The 23857-nt window shown below is 37.1% G+C and overlaps 1 protein-coding gene across 6 annotated transcripts in view; it reads left to right on the forward strand.

Moving 5' to 3' along the window:
* The window catches only part of PCDH17 (protocadherin 17), a 258864-nt gene that overhangs the window by 212003 nt on the left and 23004 nt on the right, over positions 1-23857 (forward strand). Inside the window, exon 5 of one of the 6 annotated variants that reach the window (XM_073663942.1) lies at positions 10477-10512. The exons of the other annotated variants lie outside the window; for them this stretch is intronic. Within the exon in view, the coding sequence (XP_073520043.1) occupies positions 10477-10490 (14 nt within the window). The 3' untranslated portion in view covers positions 10491-10512. The remainder of the gene's footprint in view (positions 1-10476; positions 10513-23857) is intronic. 6 annotated transcript variants of the gene reach the window in all.

Consider the following 23857-nt stretch of genomic DNA (forward strand, 5'->3'; position numbering starts at 1 on the left):
GGCTCTGCTGGTACAGCTGCTGGTTCTGCGCTTGTTGTGCCTTCAACAGATGTTTAAGCAGGTCCTCCATTTTGTCCGGCGACACTTGCTGGCTTATGGCCTACTTCACCCAGGACATATACATCTTCTTGTAGCAGTCACACTGCCGCTTGGGATCTGTGCCCGTGCTTCTAGCACCAATTGTATGGATTTGTACTCACTGAGCCACGTTGGGGGTAGGCACAGGTTCACACAGTGATGCAGTTCACGAGTTCAAACATGTATAAAAAATACCCACTCAAGTAACATTGCTCAGAGTATTACACCCATATATTAAAAGGAAGTACCAATGCTATAAAAAGATTGGTTGATGCAGGATAGTTCCCTGAAAAAGTCACGCAAAATGTATGGGGTGCAGGGACAAGATGGTTCTCTTGTCATACTTGGGTTAGTATTCTTTATGTTTTTACTTATACTACTTCCCTGCAATGAACAACATTATGAGAGTGAGAGAATATATAGTATTTGATTCACAAGTGAAGAATAAGAAGTACAAAATCCTGGCCTAAAAGGTCTACGGATTAGAAATATCCATCTCTCTCTTTCTCTCTCTCCCTTTATATACTAATATATATATATATATATACAGTACAGACCAAAAGTTTGGACACACCTTCTCATTTAAAGATTTTTCTGTATTTTCTTGACTATGAAAATTTTACATTCACACTGAAGACATCAAAACTATGAGTTAACACATGTAGAATTATATACTTAACAAAAAAGTGTGAAACAACTGACATATGTCTTATATTCTAGGTTCTTCAAAGTAGCCTCCTTTTGCTTTGATGACTGCTTTGCACACTCTTGGCATTCTCTTGATGAGCTTCAAGAGGTAGTCACCGTAAATGGTTTTCACTTCACAGGTGTGCCCTGTCAGGTTTAATAAGTAGGATTTCTTGCCTTATAAATGGGGTTGGGACCATCAGTTGTGTTGTGCAGAAGTCAGGTGGATACACAGCTGATAGTCCTACTGAATAGACTGTTAGAATTTGTATTATGGCAAGAAAAAAGCAGCTAAGTAAAGAAAAACAAGTGGCCATCATTACTTTAAGATATGAAGGTCAGTCAGTCCGAAAAATTGGGAAAACTTTGAAAGTGTCCCCAAGTGCAGTTGCAAAAACCATCAAGTTCTACAAAGAAACTGGCTCACATGAGGACCGCCCCAGGAAAGGAAGACCAAGAGTCACCTCTGCTTCTGAGGATAAGTTTATCCGAGTCACCAGCCTCAGAAATCACAGGTTAACAGCAGCTCAGATTAGAGACCAGGTCAATGCCACACAGAGTTCTAGCAGCAGACACATCTCTTCAACAACTGTTAAGAGGAGACTTTGTGCAGCAGGCCTTCATGGTAAAATAGCTGCTAGGAAACCACTGCTAAGGACAGGCAACAAGCAGAAGAGACTTGTTTGGGCTAAAGAACACAAGGAATGGACATTAGACCAGTGGAAATCTGTGCTTTGGTCTGATGAGTCCAAATTTGAGATCTTTGGTTCCAACCACCGTGTCTTTGTGCGACGCAGAGAAGGTGAACGGATGGAGTCTACATGCCTGGTTCCCACGGTGAAGCATGGAGGAGGAGGTGTTATGGTGTGGGGGTGCTTTGCTGGTGACACTGTTGGGGATTTATTCAAAATTGAAGGCATACTGAACCGGCATGGCTACCACCGCATCTTGCAGCGGCATGCTATTCCATCCGGTTTGCGTTTAGTTGGACCATCATTTATTTTTCAACAGGACAATGACCCCAAACACCCCTCCATGCTGTTTAAGGGCTATTTGACCAAGAAGGAGAGTGATGGGGTGCTACGCCAGATGACCTGGCCTCCACAGTCACCAGACCTGAACCCAGTCAAGATGGTTTGGGGTGAGCTGAACCGCAGTGTGAAGGCAAAAGGGCCAACAAGTGCTAAGCATCTCTGGGAACTCCTTCAAGATGGTTGGAAGACCATTTCCGGTGACCACCTCTTGAAGCTCATCAAGAGAATGCCAAGAGTGTGCAAAGCAGTTATCAAAGCAAAAGGTGGCTACTTTGAAAAACCAAGAATATAAGACATATTTTCAGTTGTTTCACACTTTTTTGTTACGTATATAATTCCACATGTGTTAATTCGTAGTTTTGATGCCTTCAGTGTGAATGTACAATTTTCATAGTCAAGAAAATACAGAAAAACCTGTAAATGAGAGGGTGTGTCCAAACTTTTGGTCTGTACTGTATATATATATATATATATATATATATATATATATATATATATATATATATATATACAGGGTGGTCCAAAAGTAGGTGGCCACAAAATAATAATATTTATTTTGAATTTATATATAAAATTATATTTACTAACACAAGCATAACATTGACAATTAAATGTTATTCTGAACAATAATACAAAAGCTCTTAAATTTTATCAACGCTGGTGCTCAAACTGTTTTCCATTACAATTTGTACAGCTTTGAAGTCTGCCTCTTACGCTTCAACAAACTTTTTTGCTCAAGTCTCTTTGGGTATTAATTTCTTGAAATGCATCTCTTTTGTAATTTTTCAAATCACTGACACTTTTTAGTTTTCGACTTTAAACTTTGTCCTTGAGTACTCCCCAAAAGAAAAAATCCATTGGGGTCAAGTCTGGTGAACGTGCCGGCCAATCAAGTGGGCCTCTTCGGCCAATCCATTTATTAGGAAATGTTTCATCAAGATACTCACGGACTACTCTTGAATAATGTGGATGTGGTGGGGCCCCATCTTGTTGGAAATAAAGGTCATTTGAATTAGGCTGTTGCTGTAACTGGGGAACAACTTGATTCATTAGAATTTCGAGATACTTATCTCCTGTGATTGTTCCTTCAAAAAATATTGGTCCTAAAACGCCAAAACTTGAAATACCACCCCAAACATTGACACCAGGCTCATTTAGTTGTTGCTCTAATGTTAAATGCATGTTCTCATTATACCAGTAAATACAATTATGTCTGTTAATATGGCCTGAATAATTTGAAAGAAGCTTCATCACTCCACATAATGTTATCTAAAATTACTGGATTTTCTTCAATTTCGTTAAGTATAACCTTATTACACTTTCTATCAACCTATTTTTGGACCACCCTATATATATATATATATATATCTACCGAATATACTTGAGTATAAGCCGATCCGAGTATAGGCCGAGGTACCTAATTTTACCACAAAAAACTGGGAAAATGTATTGACTCGAGTCTAAGCCTAGATAGAAAATGAAGCAGCTATTGGTAAATTTCACCATCCTGGTATTGCCCACTCATCCCCAATCCTGGTATGCATGGCCTCTTCATCCCACAATCCTGGTATGCATGGATCCCTCATCCCCCAATCCTGGTATGTATGGCCTCCTCATGCCCCAATCCTGGTATGCATGGCCCCCTCATCCCCCAATCCTGGTATGCATGGCCCACTCACCCCCCCAATCCTGGCATACATGACCCCCTCATCTCAAATCCTGGTATGTGTGGCCTTCTCATCCCCAAATCCTGGTATGCATGACCCCTTCATCTCCAATCCTGGCATGTGTGGCCTTCTCATCCCCTAATCCTGGTATGTATGGCCTCCTCATCCCCTCAATAGTGGTATGCATGGCCTCCTCATCCCCTAATCCTGGTATGTGTGGCCCCATCACAGCACAGTTAAAAAAATAAACACTTATACTCACCTTCCTTCCTCACCTCTGCTCCAGTGCTGCATCCTGTTTGCAGCAGCTCATGGCAGCATCTGAAGCGCAGCGCTCTCAGACACTGCTGTGAGCTGCTACCAGCATATTCACTCCTCTCCACGCCAAGACCATGTGCGTGAAGGGAAACGAATATGCAGTCTCTTTAGTAGTGGGCACGGTTAGCAGGAGCTGCTGCTCAGCGCTCCTCCATTCCCGCTGCTAAAGGAAAATGAATATTTCCTCTTCTTCACTCCCATGGGCGTTGAGAAGAGGGACTCCAAGGCCCTGTGACGTGCAGGGGAGGGGGGAAATATTGAAATTAATTAAGTAGGCGGGGATTTCTTGGTGTCCCCTGGACGCCAAGCATAGGTAAAATGATTTTATAAAAAGCATTTTCAAAGCAATCAGATCTCTAATATGGGACATACACGTAAGTATAGATTCACATTTCTATTACCTGTATGCCCATATTAGAGGTCTGATAAGTCCCATGGGGGTGACAGATTCCCTTTAAGGTTCTTTCTGGAGCAGTAATGTAGCCTTAGTAAAGCATTTTACAATGTACCAAAGAAACATTACTTATGTTTAATCTTTAATGGTTTGTTTTAAAATAAATTAAAACTTATTCTCCTTGAAAAGCCTCCTAATGGTTTATAAGCCACTGTTTTACAGGGCATTTATAATGACTTTTCCAAGCATAATTCCATTTTACCTTTGTTATTTTGCTTCAGTGAATTCTCTTTTTATAGTTTTCTGTCCAATTTCCCTTTAGGTTTTTTTTCACCCACGGGGTATTCTACTGGCTGCCAATACTTTCCTCGCACCATGCTGTTAATATTAGTCTTAGTATTCTATCCAGCGAGTCAGCTGGGTACTGAAACGTTTCCTGAAGGTGCGCAGGTGCATTAAATAGCTGGAATTGCTGGAAGAAGATGTAAGCACCCAGCTGCCTCTGAATTTATTTGAATTCAGTGTAAACCGGTCTGCTCCGTTGCCAGAATACAGCTGTACAATATACAATCCAAATGTATCCAATGTCAACAGAATTTTGCTTTCAACCATCTGATTATTATTAAGTTAGTTTAAAATAATTTTGCTAATGCTGTAATCACAGTTTGTATATTACATTCTGACACCTATTAGCAATTATGTATCAGATATTGGTATTTATTCTAATCATAGTTCACATCTCAGAAATATTTTAACCTGAAGATCAATAAATCATTTAAGTCTAATATATACTATTTACATTTGTGATCCATTTTAATTAAAAAAACATAAAATGAGGAGCTTCTTAAGAGTCCATTCAGAAGATTTTAAAAGACTCGTCCTTCCTTACCCTTCTTTTCGACTCAACATATTCCACATAGAGAGATGTGACGCCACCAGCTTTAAAAACATAACATGATTTGCGATAATTTCTCATATGTTGTCTATACTGTCTCTGGCGTTGTTGTACCAAATCACAATAAGGTGTTAAATCTCTATTGTGGGAAATTTGATTTCCTAAAGCTTCATACAGATGTCCATTTTTTTCTCTTGCATGGAAATAAAAACTTACTTAACACTGAAGAAAATCTGATCCAGCACACTTATGAGTATTGGTCAGTGTCATATTTTACTATTAGGCTATGTGCACACGTTGAGTATTTGAATTCAGGAATTTCTGCATCATACTGCATCTCTTGACAAGAAAAACACATTTTTGCCTCTTTTTGGTTCCGCTTTTTGCATGTGTTTTTGCAAGCTTTTTTTCATGCATTTTTGGACTGCAATGACTGCTATAGAGATAGATAATAGATAATAAATATAGATAGACGTATAGACATTCAGACATAGACATATAATTGCACCCCCCCCACCACAACATATTATAAAATTCCACCATGTGGAGCCTATTGGACAGCTTTGTATGATTAAATAAAATAAAAAAATGACATTAGGTCCACCCCATTTTTTGTAACCAGTAAAGGTAAAGCAGACAGCTGAGAGCTGATATTATCAGGCTGGGAAGGTCCATGGTTGTTGTGCCCTTCCCAGTCTAAAAATGCAATCACTCAGCCACCTTCAAAGTGGCACATTACATTAGATGCACCAATTCTGGCGCTTTGCCTTGGGTCTTCCCGATTGCCCATGTGCATTGGCAATCAGGGTTATGGGGCTTGGAGTTGATGTCAGCTATGAATTGTCCAGAAACACAACTGACATCAAGCCCTGGGATTAGTAATGGAGAGGTGTCTATCATGACACCCCCATTACTAACCCAGTAATCAAAAAAAACCACACACATAAAAATACTTTAATGAAATAAACACTCCCCCCTGACACTATCCCTCATTCACCAATTCATTTAAAAAAAAGTTCCCACGCAGGTCAGCCGTAGTCCACTGAATCCGACGTAGTCCACAAATGGAAACTTGAAAAACATAAACATAGAAATAAAATTTGAATTGGAGGCAGATATGCAGTACCTTGCTGCGTCTGGTATCAGAAGACAAAGCAGCTCTACAATTGAACAGTTCAGGCCAGCGGCTGCTGAAACTGAGAATAGCTAAAGTAGTGGACAACCTTTTTATTGTGGCACTAACCATTGATCAATGTCAAGTTAGATGTCAAAATACACTTTTTATGTGCTATGTTATCAGAGCCAAGGAAACCTTTGCTACATCTGCATTTAGGGGTGGGAATCTAAATGGGGTCCTATTGTGATATTAGCTATGTCTCCCCCTTCTAAGTACTATCTATATATCGACTTGTGTTTTTCAGCAGGTAAAGCAGTGTGAAATAAGAAAATGTATGCATACTTTAGCAGGGGTCACCTAGTTGTGACGAGGTTCCGTATTACAGACCAAACTTTCTCCTAGTTGTAATAAAAACAGTGCTTTAAGGAGAAAACTGCTTTTTCCGACTTTATATGTTGTTCTTGTGCATATAAAACATAAAGGCTAAAGAGTGTGGTGTCATGATAGCAAATTAACAAATATATGTAGCCTTAAACCTGCAGGATAAAGCATTGATTCCACTATGTTCACATCACGCTGTGATTCACAATAGGACAATCATATGCACACTGGTATAATTAGACCCCACTATATATTCACTGTACAGCAGATTAGTCTCCACTATCTTTGGCTGTCGTATTGGGCACAGGTTTGCTGCAGCAATAGCTCAATGTTACTGATAACATGTCAGACACTTATTCTACACCCCCAGCCACTTATACGTACACCTTCAAATCAATTTGAATGCATAATATATCACTGGCAATATCCATTTTATCTGATTTCCATTGAGAGGATTCATGTGTTTACTTTGCATAATTTCTTATCATATTGACAAGATGCACTTAGTACTTGCAAAATTTACAGTCACATTCCTTTTTATCCTCTGTTATGTTTTACCTCAGATATTATATCTAGGCAACAGGGTCTTTGAAATGAACCATCCTAAGGCTGTGTGCCTACTATCCGTTTTTCAAGCGTTTTTGCAGCGCAATTTCCGCAGAGTAAACGCTTGCAAAACACTTGGTAATCCGTGCCCCATGGTCCCCAATGAAAATCGCCATGTTCTGTGCCCATGCCGCAGCATGTCCATTATTTGTGTGTTTCTGCATGCGGATTTGAGGTCCCAATGCATTTGAAAAACGCTGGTCAAATCCGCATGTAAAAATGCTGTAAAAACGCGTCAAAAACGCATGTAAAATCTGCAAGCGTTTTTACTGCCAAGAACATGCAGAAACGCTGCAGAAATGTTCTGCTTCATTTCTGCATCGTGGGCACATACCCTAAAGGTAGCCAATGGAGCAATAAGTGTACATGGCACAGTCACCCAATGTAAACTGCACAGGTCTATGGTGTGATATAGGGCTTACTCCTAGTGCAGATGGCAGATGCCGAACCTAGGTCATATTGTGTGTAAGATCTGTAGTATGGGAGGGTGTAAACGGGAACCCCAAGAACAAGTGTGAGGACCTTGTGGGAACATCACTGGGAAATATGTTGATGATATCTGAAAAGTAATTGTGAAATGACATTCATGAGCTGATACGGAGTACAGAGAGGGCATGGCTGCGTACTTTAATTTAGCTACTTTAATCCACGTTTAGTGTCCTTATTCTTGAATAGTCATAGTCATAGACTCATAGTGTGATAAATATTTTTTAACAACGGCTCAGATTTATACTAGGGGTCAAAATGTTGTTGCAGTTTCTGTTTTTTTGATGACATAATAATGCAGATTGATCATTAATGGATGCTGGAGTGACTTTCATTCACTTGGAGTAGGGTTGGGAAAAGGGATCATCCTAAATTTGGTGCTCATTCATATAGTATTAAAACTTGAAACTTAATGCTGTTTCTACATCAGTAATCATGTCTGTGGATTATGTCCTGCCTCTACTGCTTGGTTCACATAGGTTTTGCCACTACATTCAGTTGACTACGTCTTGCTTCCCTCTTCCAATAGGCGTCTATGGCTGAAAATGATGCATGACGGTACATCACGACTCCGCCTGCATCATTATACTCAATGACCCTGTTTGCGGATACGTCTGAATCCCATTTTGTAGCAGTTCAAACGTAAGCCCCAATGGCGCTAATTGCGAATGTAGCATGAACGTTCATCATCTTTGTATTAGAATGGCTACAGCAAAGAGATGCAAATATTCAAAAATAGCAGTGCCTAACCTGCAGCGCAGGGGGGCCACATGTGGAGCATGATGCCATTCTATGTGACCTTCACCCATATTGGCATCAAAATGCTTGTCTGATGGGTTAGCTCTATGTGGGCAGCCTCACACAGAAGAGCAGTGGCAGCAGATGAGGACTAAGGACTGGCAAGTACTAATGGTGCCCTCTATAGATATCTCTGGATGCCTCCTACATCAGGAAAAAGGGACTTGACCCATTTGGCTCCAGGAAGGAGTATGTGAATTAGACATGTGGCTTCCATGTCTCCAGGTCATTCCACTGTAGTTTATGGGAGTTGTGAAACATTAGACAGTAAGTACAAAGCTTATAATCTGTATCGCAGAGAGTCATGTTCATTAACAATCTCTTCTTCATTATGGTATTGTCACACAGTTTTTAAGATGATTCAGAAGTAGATTTTACTGCAAAATGCATATAAACAATGCTTCAAGTATTCTTCCTATATAAGCTTCCTATTGATTTTACTGGAAAATACTAAAAAATAACAGGATAAAACAGCATTAAAATCAATCAGAAGCTTATTTAAAGAGTACCTGATGCAGCTTTAGATGTGGCTTTAGGAGCAGAATATAATTCTGAATACTCATCAAGACTTTAATCATTCACTAGAATGCTGATTGGTAGAGATAAGGGTCCTGTAAGTAGAATTTACACCTATTAGACATTTATTGTATGTACTTTTGATATGCCATGAATGTCACAGAAGGTAATATTTCTTTCATTTTTAGTTTGGCCATTGGGATTGGTTCCGTATTCCAAGATGGACCTTGGTTCAAAAAAGTTTGTGTACACCTGTTCTAAAATATATAAATCCATACTCTCCTCTTTAATCCTTGTTGATCCAGTCCAGAAGCTCCAGTGGTCCCTCACCAGTCTGTTTTGCAGACTGCTAATGAAGATGTTCCCTTTTTGCCTTGTGACTGCTGCAGTCAATCATTAATCTCAGCAGTCACATGGGTTTCTAATGCAAAAGGAGCTAAAGCTATGTTCACACGTCCAGTAATCATCCTTTAGAATGGATCCATCAGTAATCCGTTGACAAAAAGCTTGTACAGACAGCTTTTTTTGTGGGGCTAAAAAAAATGATTTTAGCTTGATTGTTTTCATTAACATTGAAGTCTAAGGAAAACTGATCCATTAAATAGCCATTTTTCCATTTGAAACTGATATTAAAAAGGAATCTATTTGACATGAAAAAAAAACAGATGGATATTTAAAGGATCCATTTTCCATAGACTTCATTGTTAAACACTGATCCAGATTAAATCAGTTTTTAGTGGGACAAAAAAAGTGGTGTCTACACAACTTTACTGTCAATGGATCGCTGCTGGATACGTTCTAACAGGTGATTACTGGACATGTGAACATAGCCTATGGTGTATATGAAAATTAAGAATTTTCAGTTGCATTACTGCTATATAGACTTGTCTTCTAAAATTTGAATTACCACTCATTACCACCATTTACTGCTGTAAACCTTTAAAGAAGCACTCCTCCACCCTTCAAAATTTTTATCCTCTTTATATATTGCAGTAATCCTATTATATAGCAGTGTGTACTTACAATTGCTCATTTTGCCTTTCTACCCAGCTAATTCTTCTCTTTTCCATTAGGTCTATGACACCACATGATTAAAAACTGACTACCTGAATCCTTCTAAGCTCTATGTAGAAACAGGAGGTCAATTTTCCCTGTATAAGTCATAAGTCGCTGCAAACATCCCTAGCAGGGGGGAGGAGGGAACAGCTTGGTCAGAACTTGAAGAGGGGAATGATAAATGTATAGACAAGAGACTTCCTGTTTCTACATAGATCAGAGAAAAGAGAAGAATTAGCTGTGTAGAAAAGCAAAATGAGCAATTGTAAGTATAATATGATGACTGCTCCCAAACTTTGATGGGAGTGCTTCTTTAAACATGTGTTTGGCATGTGCATGAGATGTAGACTGATGTAAGTACAAATGCAGTTTTCATTGTGTACATGAACATGGCTAATGTAGACTGATTCCTGCTTTTTTTTGCTTGTTGGCTTTCATTGCAGGCCATGAGCTTTAATTTGTCAACCTTTGTCAAAAATGTAAGTACATTGACAGTGGGTGATAATGAAATATGGGATACAGATTTCAGATTGCGATTTCCGCTTCTAACAACAATAACAATTGAAATGCATTAGATGACGAGTGACATAAATAAATAACGGAGCTCCATTGTTCGAGTCTCCTAATTGTCTGAAATGTCATGCACTTGGCCTTAATCATCTTGCACAGGAAGAAACATGGAAAACAATAAGGATCATTGTTATAATTAGAACATACCGGTACTTGGAATACATAAAGCATGTTTTGTATCGCAGTAGGATAGATTGGCAATAACCCCTTCATTCCTAGGTGAAATATCTTTATGCACATTTGTTTAGCAGCATGTGCTATAGTTTTATAGATTAATTCCAATCATTGCAATTTTCTTTTCATCAGGATTATCATCCTAACTGTTCCGTGAACAAAATCTAGCATGTAACTGCTGTAATGAGTCATTCCTGCCTCCATTACCATTAATAATCCACATGTGTATGCTTCCATGATGTGTTAATGTACGGCCATATCACATCAGGATATTTACCCTCTTCTTCACTTTTAATTTATACGTGTCTAAACCCGATCATAAAACCTAATCACTTCATGTACTGCTGCTCTCTCTGTTCATTCACATATATCAACGTTATGTTATGACTAAACACATGAAAATAGAAAATGCCGCCCTTAAGTGCCAAAAGCTTAAAAAAGAAATTGTATCAACATAAATGAACATAAACATGACTATGTGTTGGCATTTAAAGGTCATAAACTAAGTCATTTTGCCGTATCAGTAGGCTCCGTTATGTTCTGCTTTAATATTGCTTTTGTCGTAAACCCCGTTGTATATCATACACCATACGTTCCATAAACAAGATGTAAAGTAGATATAAAGTCATAAAGATAATGTATCTCCTCCAACTATGCCGTAACTGTCTACATTGCTGGAAAATGCTCATTGTTTTGCCTACATTTTTTCAGTAATCAATACTTGGTAATTCCGCTATGTAGCAATATTGACTTGTATCTATAGAGCAGTATAGCACATTGTTAATTACAGTGTTACCTGGGATCCCCAGATAGTGATATTTAACTGGGTCGGAATAATTTTACACGGCTTTATCATATTATTAAAAAAATATAAGGTTATACAGAAAATGGCTAAAACATATCTTAAATTGCCTTTAATTTAGCCTAATATATATGAAAAATAATGATTATCAAGAATGTAAATATCTATGGAACACAACACACACACAAGCGCTCACACCTATTATATATAATTTCTTTTCATAAAATATACAATCTTAAATACTGAACTTCCAGCTTTTAATATTCAGCTCTGGTACGGTGATGGGGTCTGACAGAGGAGCCTTCAGGCAGAATATTATCTTACATACATATAGTGATTCCCACAAGATTATGTCCTGCTACCAACAAATATAAAAAGAAGCATTATTAATGGACAAATACAAGTGCGTTATACATTTTTATATTAGATTTGGCAAAGTGCAAAAAATAGACTAATATGAACGTTTTGCAATGTAAGTGGCACAGAGCATCTCTGCTGTTGCTGAATTGTCAAAATGGACATTGATGCATCGTTACAGCAATTGTGCTCATAAGCGTCAAAGCTCTTACCTGCTATGTACTTTTAAGAGTATTAGAATACATCTGAAAAGCAAGAAAACAGTTATTATAAGTTATTCCACTCTTCTTATCTTGTCTCAATAAGTCTATAGCAGTCAGCTATCTTGTCCCCCTCATTTTCTTTAGACTGCATTTCTGCCTATTCATATCGGCTGCTGGATATGAACACGAGCCCTCACAAATTCTGCTGAAAATGCTTTGCGATATGTCTTTTATCCATGGCTGTGGAGTCGGAGTCAGTGTTAATTTTGATGGAGTCAGAGTCGGTATAAAATGGGCATAAATATAAATATTGTACCCAATTTAAATATAAATTGGGTACAATAGTAAAAATGCAGAATGTGCTGTAAATTTTTTCATAAGAATTTGGGAAAGTTATTAAATGTCCTATAATTTTTTTTTCTATTCCTGATGTAAGTATTTAGGTTTTTAGTTGAGATGAATCTGTGCTGCACTTTATGTACATGCTCAGTAGTGAGGCAGGGCTGTGGAGTCGGAGTCATGGAGTCGGAAGTCAGGGAAATTGAGGAGTTTGAGTCGGAGGTTTGGCTTTCCGACACCACAGCACTGCTTCTATCCCCAAAAGTGTAAATTGGGTGTTCTTTATCTATCCTCCTTGAATACTGATGGAATATCTTCTACTTATGTAGAGACTAGTGTTGAGCGAGTATGTTCTATTAACCCTTTCGCCGAGTATGCTCTGGCCGAGCTCCGAGTAATTACAGCTGCTCGGTGATATTGTTGAATCGCTCCCGTGTGCATGATTTGCGACTGTTTGACAGTTTTATTACATGTGAGGAATGTCTATTTCTTACACATTCCTCACATGTAATAAAACTGTCAAACAGTTGCAAATCATGCACACGGGAGCGATTTAACCTTATCACCGAGCAGCTATAAATACTCCGAGCTCGGCCCGAGCATACTCGGACAGAACATACTCGCTCAACACTAGTAGAGACTCTTGTAGTATGATTTCTCTGGGTCTTGGTCAATATCAATAACGATCATGGAAGATAGAATTTTTCTTACACGCTCAATGATATTCATGCCACAATCTTCAGTCTATCTTTCCCTCTAAGTTATGGCAATATTGTCCTCTTAAAGAGTTATCCTCCTCTACTGCATGAAAAATATATCTTTGCACCATGTTAGCCAGTAGATAGAAAAATATTAACATTTCAGAGTCATCAGTGGTGGATACCTTTTAATGGCTAACTGAAAAGATAAATAGCAAGCTTTCACAACTACTCAGGTCAAGTACATTGACACGTCCAGAGCAGGAATGAATGTGTCACATGGATTTATGTCTTTCTACATCAATTAAGGAATGTGCTCCTCAGACCTGTGGGGGCATCACAAGCTCAGAGGACAGTGAAACTTCTACACTCCTTATCTATGAACTCCTCCAATATTTACTGCCACAACTGTTTCTCCCCTTCCCATATTGATAGTTCTGCTTCATGTTACTTGTCTTATTTATTGCATTATCCCTGTGTCCTTTTATATAAATATGTGACTCTTCAGATTTTGTGCCTGATGAAGGGACCTGAGAAGTCTAGAAAGCTTGCTATTTATTACCATCTTTTCAGCTAGCCTTTAAAAGGTATCAACCACTGTGGACTCTCAAATTTTAATATTTTTCCTCCTCTACTATTTTCAAAAGTACCCTGCTCTCCTGCCTTCTGCCTTCCTGCCTGCCTGGGGCAGTTTGCTGCTGTATGGCTGTGCTTCTGGCCTGAACTGTATGCTCTTACATGTTGCAAGCAAAGGCTGATTTACCCTTGCAGCATGGGGGGAGTGCAGGGGCACTGATGATACCTCAATCCAGAGCAGTGCTTCCAAGCTATATAGCAAAGCGCTTGCAAGTGCTTTATTCCTTGCTTAAGAGACCTTCCACCGCTGATAGACTTCAGAGGTGGCCAATAACCTAGCCAATGAGCCTATAACTAAAGGATTAAAAATAACCTCCATTTCAGAGAATGAAGAGGATTTTTAACAAATTTAAGTAAATTGCAAAGTGGTGTTTTCACTAGTACCCCTTTAACAAGTTGGATAGATAGTTAGATAGATAGATTTTTATTTATCTATCATTCTTTATATTTTCCATATAAAGTAGTTCCTAAAAGATGTGTTTCAGTATTGTATTCTATATTATAATTTAGGCTTTCTCACTTTTTTTGCTGATATTTATATGATTTTGAAGTGCTGTAACAATAAAAATAGTTACATGATGATATTATGTTTCTGACTATGTAAAATATTATACAATTTTCTGACATTTATTTTATCATATGTTGTTAATATATATACCACTGAGAGTAGACTCTGCTCCAGAACAATTACGAGTGTTTAACAGAGGCAGATATTTATTCAGTAGTAACTCTGGAAACATACCCAAGGCATTAGTTTTACAAATACATCTGGTTCCCTTGGTGTTAGAAAATGTAAAGCTTTGGGGAGTGAATCTTTTTATGTTTCACATTTTCCCTCTGAAACAACAAATTAACTGTCTTGGATCTATCTTCCTGCCGAGCGGCAAAGAAAAGCAAAATCATTCTGCGAATAAAGGCTGCTCATTCTCATCCCTTTGTTCAAATTGGATACAGTTCTTTGAATAGGGAGAATCAAGTATCACGGTTAAGAAGTGATGTTAGAAATAATTGTAGAATAAAAGCTTGCAACAACCTTCTAGACACAAAAATCAATCCAAAAAAAGGGATTTCCTCTTAATTGACAAAAAAAAACCTTAGAGTTTTGCCTTGGGGATGTAAAGTTAAAACACTTTATATATGTTATAAAAAATGGCAAATATAACTGTATTGTAATGTTATTGCTGTTTCCTGACAGACAGCTCCTTGCATTAATATGAATGACTTTTATTCCGCGCTCCTAGGGTGCATGTGGGCTGTCATGTGGGTGTTCATGCCTTCATTTAAAAGTGTTTTTCCTTGCATATCTATTGATGCAGCTACCAAACAAACAGAGGGATAACTATATATAGTGTATAGTTTCACATTCACACAAGCCTAAAGCAATTCCATAGTTTCTCAAATCATTGCAACTTTTTGTCCTCGGTTGTGGAGAGAATAGCAGCTCTGGAGCACAAACTGCTGATCTCATAGGAACAATACACAATATTGCTCAAGAGAAGCAGTAAAATGTCAGAATTATTGTGACTCAATCTACAGTTTTAGGCTTTTTCATTTGTGGGTGAAAAAGTCCCAAAGTCACAGTACTAATCATGGTTGTACTGTTATTTTTCAGAAAATCAGAGGTAGCACGGATAACATACCTAAGAGCAATTCTGAATGGAATTACTTACACAAGTCATTTACAATGTAACATGTATGTTGTCAGGAGTGACTGGCTCTTATCTGTATGATTTTGGCGCTTGTTCATCATTTTACATTTTTTTAAATCACTTTCCTTTTTTGTCTTGTTGTACTAGTTGCTGTTTTTGGCACAAAATTCATCAAAATGGTGCAGGCAATTTATGAATTTGGCGCAAAGTAAAAAATGGCCTTTTTATCCGTCTAGAACTGTTTTTGTTACTTTTGGCTCCAAAAGTTGAAATTTGGCACCAGGTGGGACTGGAGTGAAATTGCACCAAATTTTGCAACTTTTTAAGAAGTTGCAATTGATGAATCAGGCAAAACATCTGGAATCAGCCCCCAAATTGGGGAAAAAAACTAGGAAAACACATATAAAATAGACTTCAAAAGAGGCGCAATTAAAATAATGAATTGGGCGCAAGCAATAAAAAGGCACAAAACACACAAAACTAGAACAAAAAACAGGCACAAAGGCAAAGATGAATCAGGGTCTTAGTTTTTTCCTATTCAGTTTAATATTCATGAGTAGCAATAATCCATCAGGTGCATATTGATAATAGATTAAAAAGCCATATATAAATCAGAACAATACTGATCAAGATCCATCAGCAATTCCACAAATGATAAATTCAAAAAGAACAAGAAGTTACCTAAATGGGTAAAAACAGTAAATATTTTATTGATGTATATACAAAGTAAACACACAGAAATCAAAAGTGTGTAGGATGACAAATACCAGCACACTGGCTACCAGATAACTAGGTTATAGGGCGAGATGGGTATATAAAATGAAGTCTATCCCTCTAAAGAAGCAACAACATAAACATATGAAACGCGCGTTGGAGCTCTTTCTATGTCTGGTAACCTGATTGGGTGTACTCTATGATGGGTAAGATGGAATTCTCAACCTTATCTATATGAATTGTGGCATTTTGAGAAAACATTTACTATAACCACAGTGGTGATTATTTTATATAGGAATGTTCTTCCTTTAATTTATATGCTTTCACTTCTATATTGAGAGTCTAGTCTTTTTCCATATGACCACTCAGTATATTACATGTGGAACTCATTATATATACCCATCTCCCTTTTTATCTGGTAGCCAATGTGCTGGCCTTTGCCTTCCTACATACTTCTGATTTTTTTGTGTTTACTTTGTATATACATCAGTAAATGATTTACTGTTTTTTTAGTCATTTAACTTCTTTTTCTTTTTGCATTTACACTGTGTTCCAAATTATTATGCAAATAATATTTTCTCAGATTTTCCCAAATTACCTATATGAATTGCAGTCATTGTAATTTTCCAGTCAAATAACTATTAGAGTACAATTGAAAGGTTTTTGTACAAACTGCCTTTGATAACAGTATATTTTTAAAAAGATAAAAAACTCAAACTGCGCTCAAAATACATGTTCCAAATTGTTATGCACAGCAGAGTTTTCAACCTTTTTATTTTAATAAAGAACAAAAAAAATGGTCATTTTTGAAATTATAAGCATTAGCAGGTTATTACAAACTGAAATCAAACAGTTTTCAACTCAAAACTTTATTCTAGGTGATGTTACATTTGCACATAGGACCGCTTGTTCGAAAGGAGCTTCTGAACTCTCTCGTCCATTGAATTTGTCAGGTTTTGGATGGTTTGTGCTTCAATTGTTTTCCCCTTTTATGCCCATAGCAGCCAGAGATGCAGATGTGTTATGTGCAGCATGGGCACCCATGCTCCCCTGACCTCAACCCCATTGAGAACCTCTGGAGCATCATCAAAAGGAGTGTCTATGATGGCGGGAGGCAGTTCACATCTAAGCAACAGCTCTGGGAGGGTATTCTGTCCTCATGCAAAACAATTGAAGCAGAAACCATCCAAAACCTGACAAATTCAATGGACGAGAGAGTTCAGAAGCTCCTTTCGAACAAGCGGTCCAATGTGCAAATGTAACATCACCTAGAATAAAGTTTTGAGTTGAAAACTGTTTGATTTCAGTTTGTAATAACCTGCTAATGCTTATAATTTCAAAAATGACCATTTTTTTGTTCTTTATTAAAATGAAAAGGTTGAAAACTGCTGTGCATAATAATTTGGAACATGCATTTTGAGTGCAGTTTGAGTTTTTTATTTTTTAAAAATATACTGTTATCATAGGCAGTTTGTACAAAAACCTTTCAATTGTACTCTAATAGTTATTTGACTGGAAAATTACAATGACTGCAATTCATATAGGTAATTTGGGAAAATCTGAGAAAATATTATTTGCACAATAATTTGGAACACAGTGTATTAGTTTAATATTCAATAGCATTTTTAAAACATTTAAATCATTTATTGAGATTCTATATCTCGGCATACTTGGTAACCTTTTCCAGTTTTTATATATTCATTATGCTTAAGGTTATAATGTCAGTCCTTGATACTCTCCCCCCATCGCTGGAGTATGGAATAAAAACTAACCGAGATAAAGTGGTGTTACTGCCCTTTTATACCCAAGAGATTTTATTATATTAAAACAGATGACATAGCAGTAAAATAAGTTAAAAAAAAAATCACTTAGTCTAACCTTGAACTGGCTGGCTCTGCTGCCAGGTCAGTGTAATGAGGAACTTTGCGTGGCTCTACTCTGAGTTTTGGAGCAGAAAATGATTTACAGTGATTTTGCCCAAGAGAAAATTTTATAGGTATGTTGTTTATGACAAAGACGGGCAAAAATGAAGTGTATCCTATATAACGTCCTAACATGCAGAGGTTCACTTTGTTTTACTGCCAATCAGTATGCTAATGCAAGCAATTTAAAGTGTTGACAAACGGAATTAAAGACAATATATAGAGCAGCCAATACTGTGCATATTTCAGATGTCTCCGCATAATAACTGCAAACAAGTGCAAAGAACTATTTATTTACTCCCGATTATTTATGTCAAATCAATAGTAATTAAATAGGTACCTGCAATCAGGAGCACGGCTTTAGTTTATTGTTCCCATCAGAAGTGTCACATATCCCCTAATGTTTACAACGAGGCAGAAAAGCCATTAGTTTCATCTATATTAGAAATCCACTGATAAATGCACTTTTCACTCCAGAACATTTTTTTTCAATCAAGGCAATTTTCTGGTTGGGATCAGGAACCCAACACCTTAATATAAACATTTTTACAGTCCCTTTATAATAGGGGAGTATACACACAGCTACTCATGAAGACGAAGAATTGATGAGATGTCAGGTGAACTGCCCATTGACGCGTATTGATCGAAGGCAAAGAGCAGGCTGTAAAGTCCCAATGTGCTGATGCTAAGAATCACGAATGACACTTCTGCTTCTGTTGTTTTGCGGTATATGACAGAGCACAGAAGCTAAGATCACTGCAAGTATCTGATCAACAACTTATGTATCTCTATTGAGAAACGATTCTCGATGAAATTTTGCATTCTTCCTTTCCAAGAGCAGGTTATTCTGGAAAAGAATCTGAAGATTAAGCATTTTACCCAACATTTTATTCCGCATAATGTTGCTAATTCTTATTGGAGCTAAAAGAATTCTATCACCAGGTTTTGCTGCCCTGTCTGCGAGCACTATGACGTAGGGTTGGAGACCGTGATCCAAGCGCTGTGTCACTTACTGGGCTTATTGCTATAATTTTGATAAATTCTGTTTTATATTCTGCATCTCTGCTCAATCTCCAAGAGCAGTTTATTCTACAAAAGAATTTCAAGATTAAGCATTTCACTCAACATTTTATTTCGCATAATGTATAGGATACAACAATATGTATAGGATACACTTCATTCTGCTCGGTCTCTCAGTGATGAGCTCAGTATAACCTGCCCTGTCTCTTGATTGACAACTTTCTGTCATAGTTTTGCATAGACAGGAAGATGGCAATTAGTATTGGAGATGTGAGATAGGCAGAGTTCATTGATATTGAGGTCTGCATCACCGCAGGTTTGCTGGTCTTCTCAGTTCTAATATACTGCTAATAAAATAGTGTTTTAACAGAACTACAGCAAGGAGTCCAGTAAGTTATACACTACTAAAATCATGTTCTCTACCCTATATTCTGCTGTGAGATGAAGAAGAAAAAAATTGACCACAGAGACTCTTTTAATCCATGTCTCCTACTCCATTTACAGAGAAGTTATGTCCAAGGTCAGTTGGAGCCATATTTTGTGTATAGGACTCCAGGTCTACTGGAAGCTGAAATTATGGTTTGCATGTTACCATATTATGGATGGACTATGGTCATTGTCCTTAAAGCCACATTTTATAATATGTACTGCATACATTACTAAATAGATTTCTTAGTCCAGGTATAATTTATCTAGCACTTTTTTATTCCAGCCAGACTGATAAAATCTTCATTTTAACATTGGAGGAAACTTTAAAAAAGGGATAACCGTATATGTCCACCTTGAAATGTTTTTTTTTGTAAATAAGTACACATGCCTCATCAGGTATTTTTTTTATAATTTATGTAGTTTGCATCGTGAAATCTTGTGACAGATGCACTGTGAGGATGGTTTTTCCACATATCTCTGTATTAAAAATCATTGTCTCTGAGATTAATGCTCAGTAACTTTTACGCAGAAGACTATCACATTATGACATTACATGTCGGATATCTAAAAAACTCTACATTTTATTAGCCTATCTGATCAAATTACACGACTCAAAATAGCCAGGAAAAGATGCAGTTAAATAAAATTGAAAAATGAAATTTTTTAATATTTTAATGTATCGTTTCTCTTCAAAATCACATAGTGAAAGTTTTACGGATTTTTTCCAAAGTCCTGTTAACTAACAAGTATTCTAAGTACTCTACAACTACATGACAGTTACAATAGGTTGACAAGTGGCTGTAGTTGTATTTTGGTTGTGTTTGCTTTCTCCTGTTTACACTGCAGTTTCCCATATACCATATAATTATAAATAGTCATTATCATTTGCACTATAAATAGTAATTACCCAGAATATGCTGAAAATACTAATTATATATAGTAACTCTAAGTGTAATATCATTCACCACACAATGTGAAAATTGTAAAACAACTAAAGAATTTCACAAAGGGTCAGTTTCCCATATTTTTTTAATTTGTATTTTTATCATTTAAATTATGAAAATTAATTTATATATTTTTGCACAATGTATCCTTTACTTTGCCAGCACTACGCCTGTGATTGCAATATCTCCCCTGAGTATTCAACATGCTAATTTTCTTTTCATGTAGTAGTTTACAGTTGACGTTTAGTTTCAGAATACAGTATTGTGGATATGATGAGATCATTGTAGAGCATAAAATCGTGCAATCGGGAAAAATCTGCCAATGTCTATAATTCCCACTTATTTCTGTCATAAACCATACAAAGCATATGGTTCTGCAGCAGCTGAGGTGTGTATAATAAGGCACAATATAGTTCTATAAATTATGAAAATGTTGTAAGACAACTTGGAGCTCTGTAACCTGTGTAAATGCTACTGCAGCTACTACAGAACCTCTTTCAAAGAGTAAGGATGGAGATTCAAATATTTTTACAGTCATGTTAATAGAACATTTTAGATTTACATGTAGTATATAATAAAACTGGTGGCCCATTACTTCTTTAATTATTTGTTCCCCCAAGTGAAATAATAAGAGCTTACACTCACTGCCCACGCCGATACCGTTCCATCAATGATAGCGCCTCTGGGCTCCATTGACTTTGGCTGCAGTGATCACGTTACGTACATCAGGGAGGTGTTACTCATAAGATTCTATCTAGATGGTGGAGGGAGGAGCTAGAGACAGATCTCCTCCCTCCTCCTCTCCCTCCTGTCTAGATAGAATCTTATCAATAACACCTGCCATCTCCTATCTCAGCAATGGGAAGGTCTGTCTTCACTTAATACAGATTTTACCTCAGAATTGAGATTTTTGATAATGACTGATCACTTCTGGCAGAGAAAGAAGCAGATTTTTCTGATAAGATATATTACAAAGTTGCTTATTTTTAAGGTGTACTATTGAATTATGAACTAAAAATTAAAACTATGGTTACGCGTTAAAGTGTATTTCCAATGTTACTCTTCTGCTTGCTCAGGCTTCATGTGTGGAATAAAGCAAATGTATACTGGGTGGTGCAGGTGTCGACGCAACTGTATGACGCCTAGTGAGTATCATGCACAGGTTTTATAAAGTCAGATAGAATCTATGCTTGATACTCCCTGGATTTCATACAGTTACTGTTTTGTCATGGCGAACATCCGCTCTGCGGGAATATTGATGTTCAACAGCCGATCGGCTGCCGCTGACGTATGTAACGTGTGCACTGCAGCCAAAACCACGGTTGGCAACTGTGCTCCTAACACACATGTGTCTACTTGCCTAATGTCAAATAGGGTAATACAGTAACAAGTACTGTCCATGGTAAAGTAACAGTCTGACACATTATAGTTTATAACTTAATGTATTTATTAAAGGTAATCTGTCATCAGATTCATGCTGCCCGAGTCATGGCCAGTATGGATCAGACATTGCCTGCACAATAGCAGCCTGGTATGTTTTACGGTTCATTCTAAAATAAAGCATGACTTGGATGATCAGTTTCCTTTAAATTGTTTTGTGTGTGTGTATATATATTTATTTATTTAGCTTTTTCTGAATATTCAGGACATAGCAAGTATAGACTAGCAATATAGAAAGCAAGATATATACAGAAAAAAAATTGACTATTAATGTATAGAAGCACAATCTCACAGACTATAATGTGTATTCTATTGGTGCACATATGGTGTCCAATTTGTATACTTAGTATCTCAATTTTACAAATATAGTGTATTTAGTATTAACTTAATTTAAAAATATTCATATAATTCTATGTTTGCATATATCTTGGAGCACACACACATATATACATGTATATTAGATTATTATGAAGTGTATATCATTGTAGGTCTTACGCTTTAAATAATTACGCAGAGGTCCTTCGTAATAGACATCTGTTCCACCATAAATGTTTGATTTAAATTTTATCATGTGCGGTTGATAAATTAGATATATCGTTCTAATTTTATTTGTAATGCATTTAGCCATAAGTGCGCTCATTATGACAGAAAGCCTTGTCCATTATCCAGACCCATCTGCCAAATAATTTTTCAGTGTAGAGTTACCGGCTGTTTGAATTCATGCTGCTGTGAAAAAAGGTTGTATATAATAACCTTGACTTCAGATGGCTGTCTATCATTTTGGCAAATTTATTTGTTGCAATTCAAAATTATACATTAATGTGAAGGTTAGCATATTGATTTGGCCTCGAAAAAATAGCTTGTATTTCCTCTTGCCAGTAGTGACTAACCAACACGTTTCTGGTGCTGTGAACTGTATTAGCATTCTAAAACTCCTGCACATAGCAGATGCATATCCAAAGTCACAGGGTGGGAATAATTCCCTATAGGATGCACAATGAGCAATAAAGGTTTCTCTTGTAGCCATGAGGAGCTTTTCCACTTAAAGGGAATCTGTCAGCAGGTTTTTGCTGCCTCATCTGAGAGCAGCATAATGTAGGGAAGAAGACCCTGAATCCAGCTGTGTGTCACTTAGTTTACTGGGTGCAGCCGTTGTGATATAATCAGAGGTCCTAGATGTAGAATGCAGCTTTCGGTGTACATTGTCTATAAACAATGAGCTGCTTATCAGTGGAGGGGGCGTGGTAGGTCTACCCATTTGTCCAAGCTCCAGTCCAGGCACTGATTATCTCCTGGTGATAAAACCTTCACTGTAAGTAAACAACAGCACGCAGCCTAACAAGTGACACATGGCTGAATTCAGCATTTTAACCCCTATATCATAATGTCCTCAGATTATATAGCAAAAAACTGCTGATAGATATTGGAAATAGTTTGCTAGATAGACACAGTTGAGAGATATTACATAGTTATTAGGTAGATAACAAACAGATAGACAATAGTAGAAAAATAAGAGCAAAGGTGTTTCCAAACCCTTTGCATACAAAAAAACAAAACTCAAAAAATGGCAGCAGCTCTACAAATCAGAAGATGAAAAAATGGATTTTAGTCAGCCCTTGCAATGTGTCGGCTTAAAATGGCAGAGCCTTTATATTCTTATAATATATTTATTACTTTTGCTTTAATTTGCTATTTAATATATTTGTAACACTTATTTCTGGCTCTTTGTGTTCCCCTTATATATTTCTTGAGATATACACTGCCATTTTGAGCTATAACATTACATGAGCTGATTAAAATCCATTTTTTCACCATCTGACTTTGGAGATAGATAAAAATAAACATGAGATGATAAGCAGATATTAGTCATAGCTAGATTCCTGTGCATGTTTTTTCCAATGGCGATATAGCTCTTGTGACCCCCAAT

This window comes from Phyllobates terribilis, unplaced genomic scaffold (genome assembly GCF_046119375.1).
Source record: "Phyllobates terribilis strain yellow unplaced genomic scaffold, ASM4611937v1 Scaffold_2__4_contigs__length_985480577, whole genome shotgun sequence".
Taxonomy (NCBI): Eukaryota; Metazoa; Chordata; class Amphibia; order Anura; family Dendrobatidae; genus Phyllobates; species Phyllobates terribilis.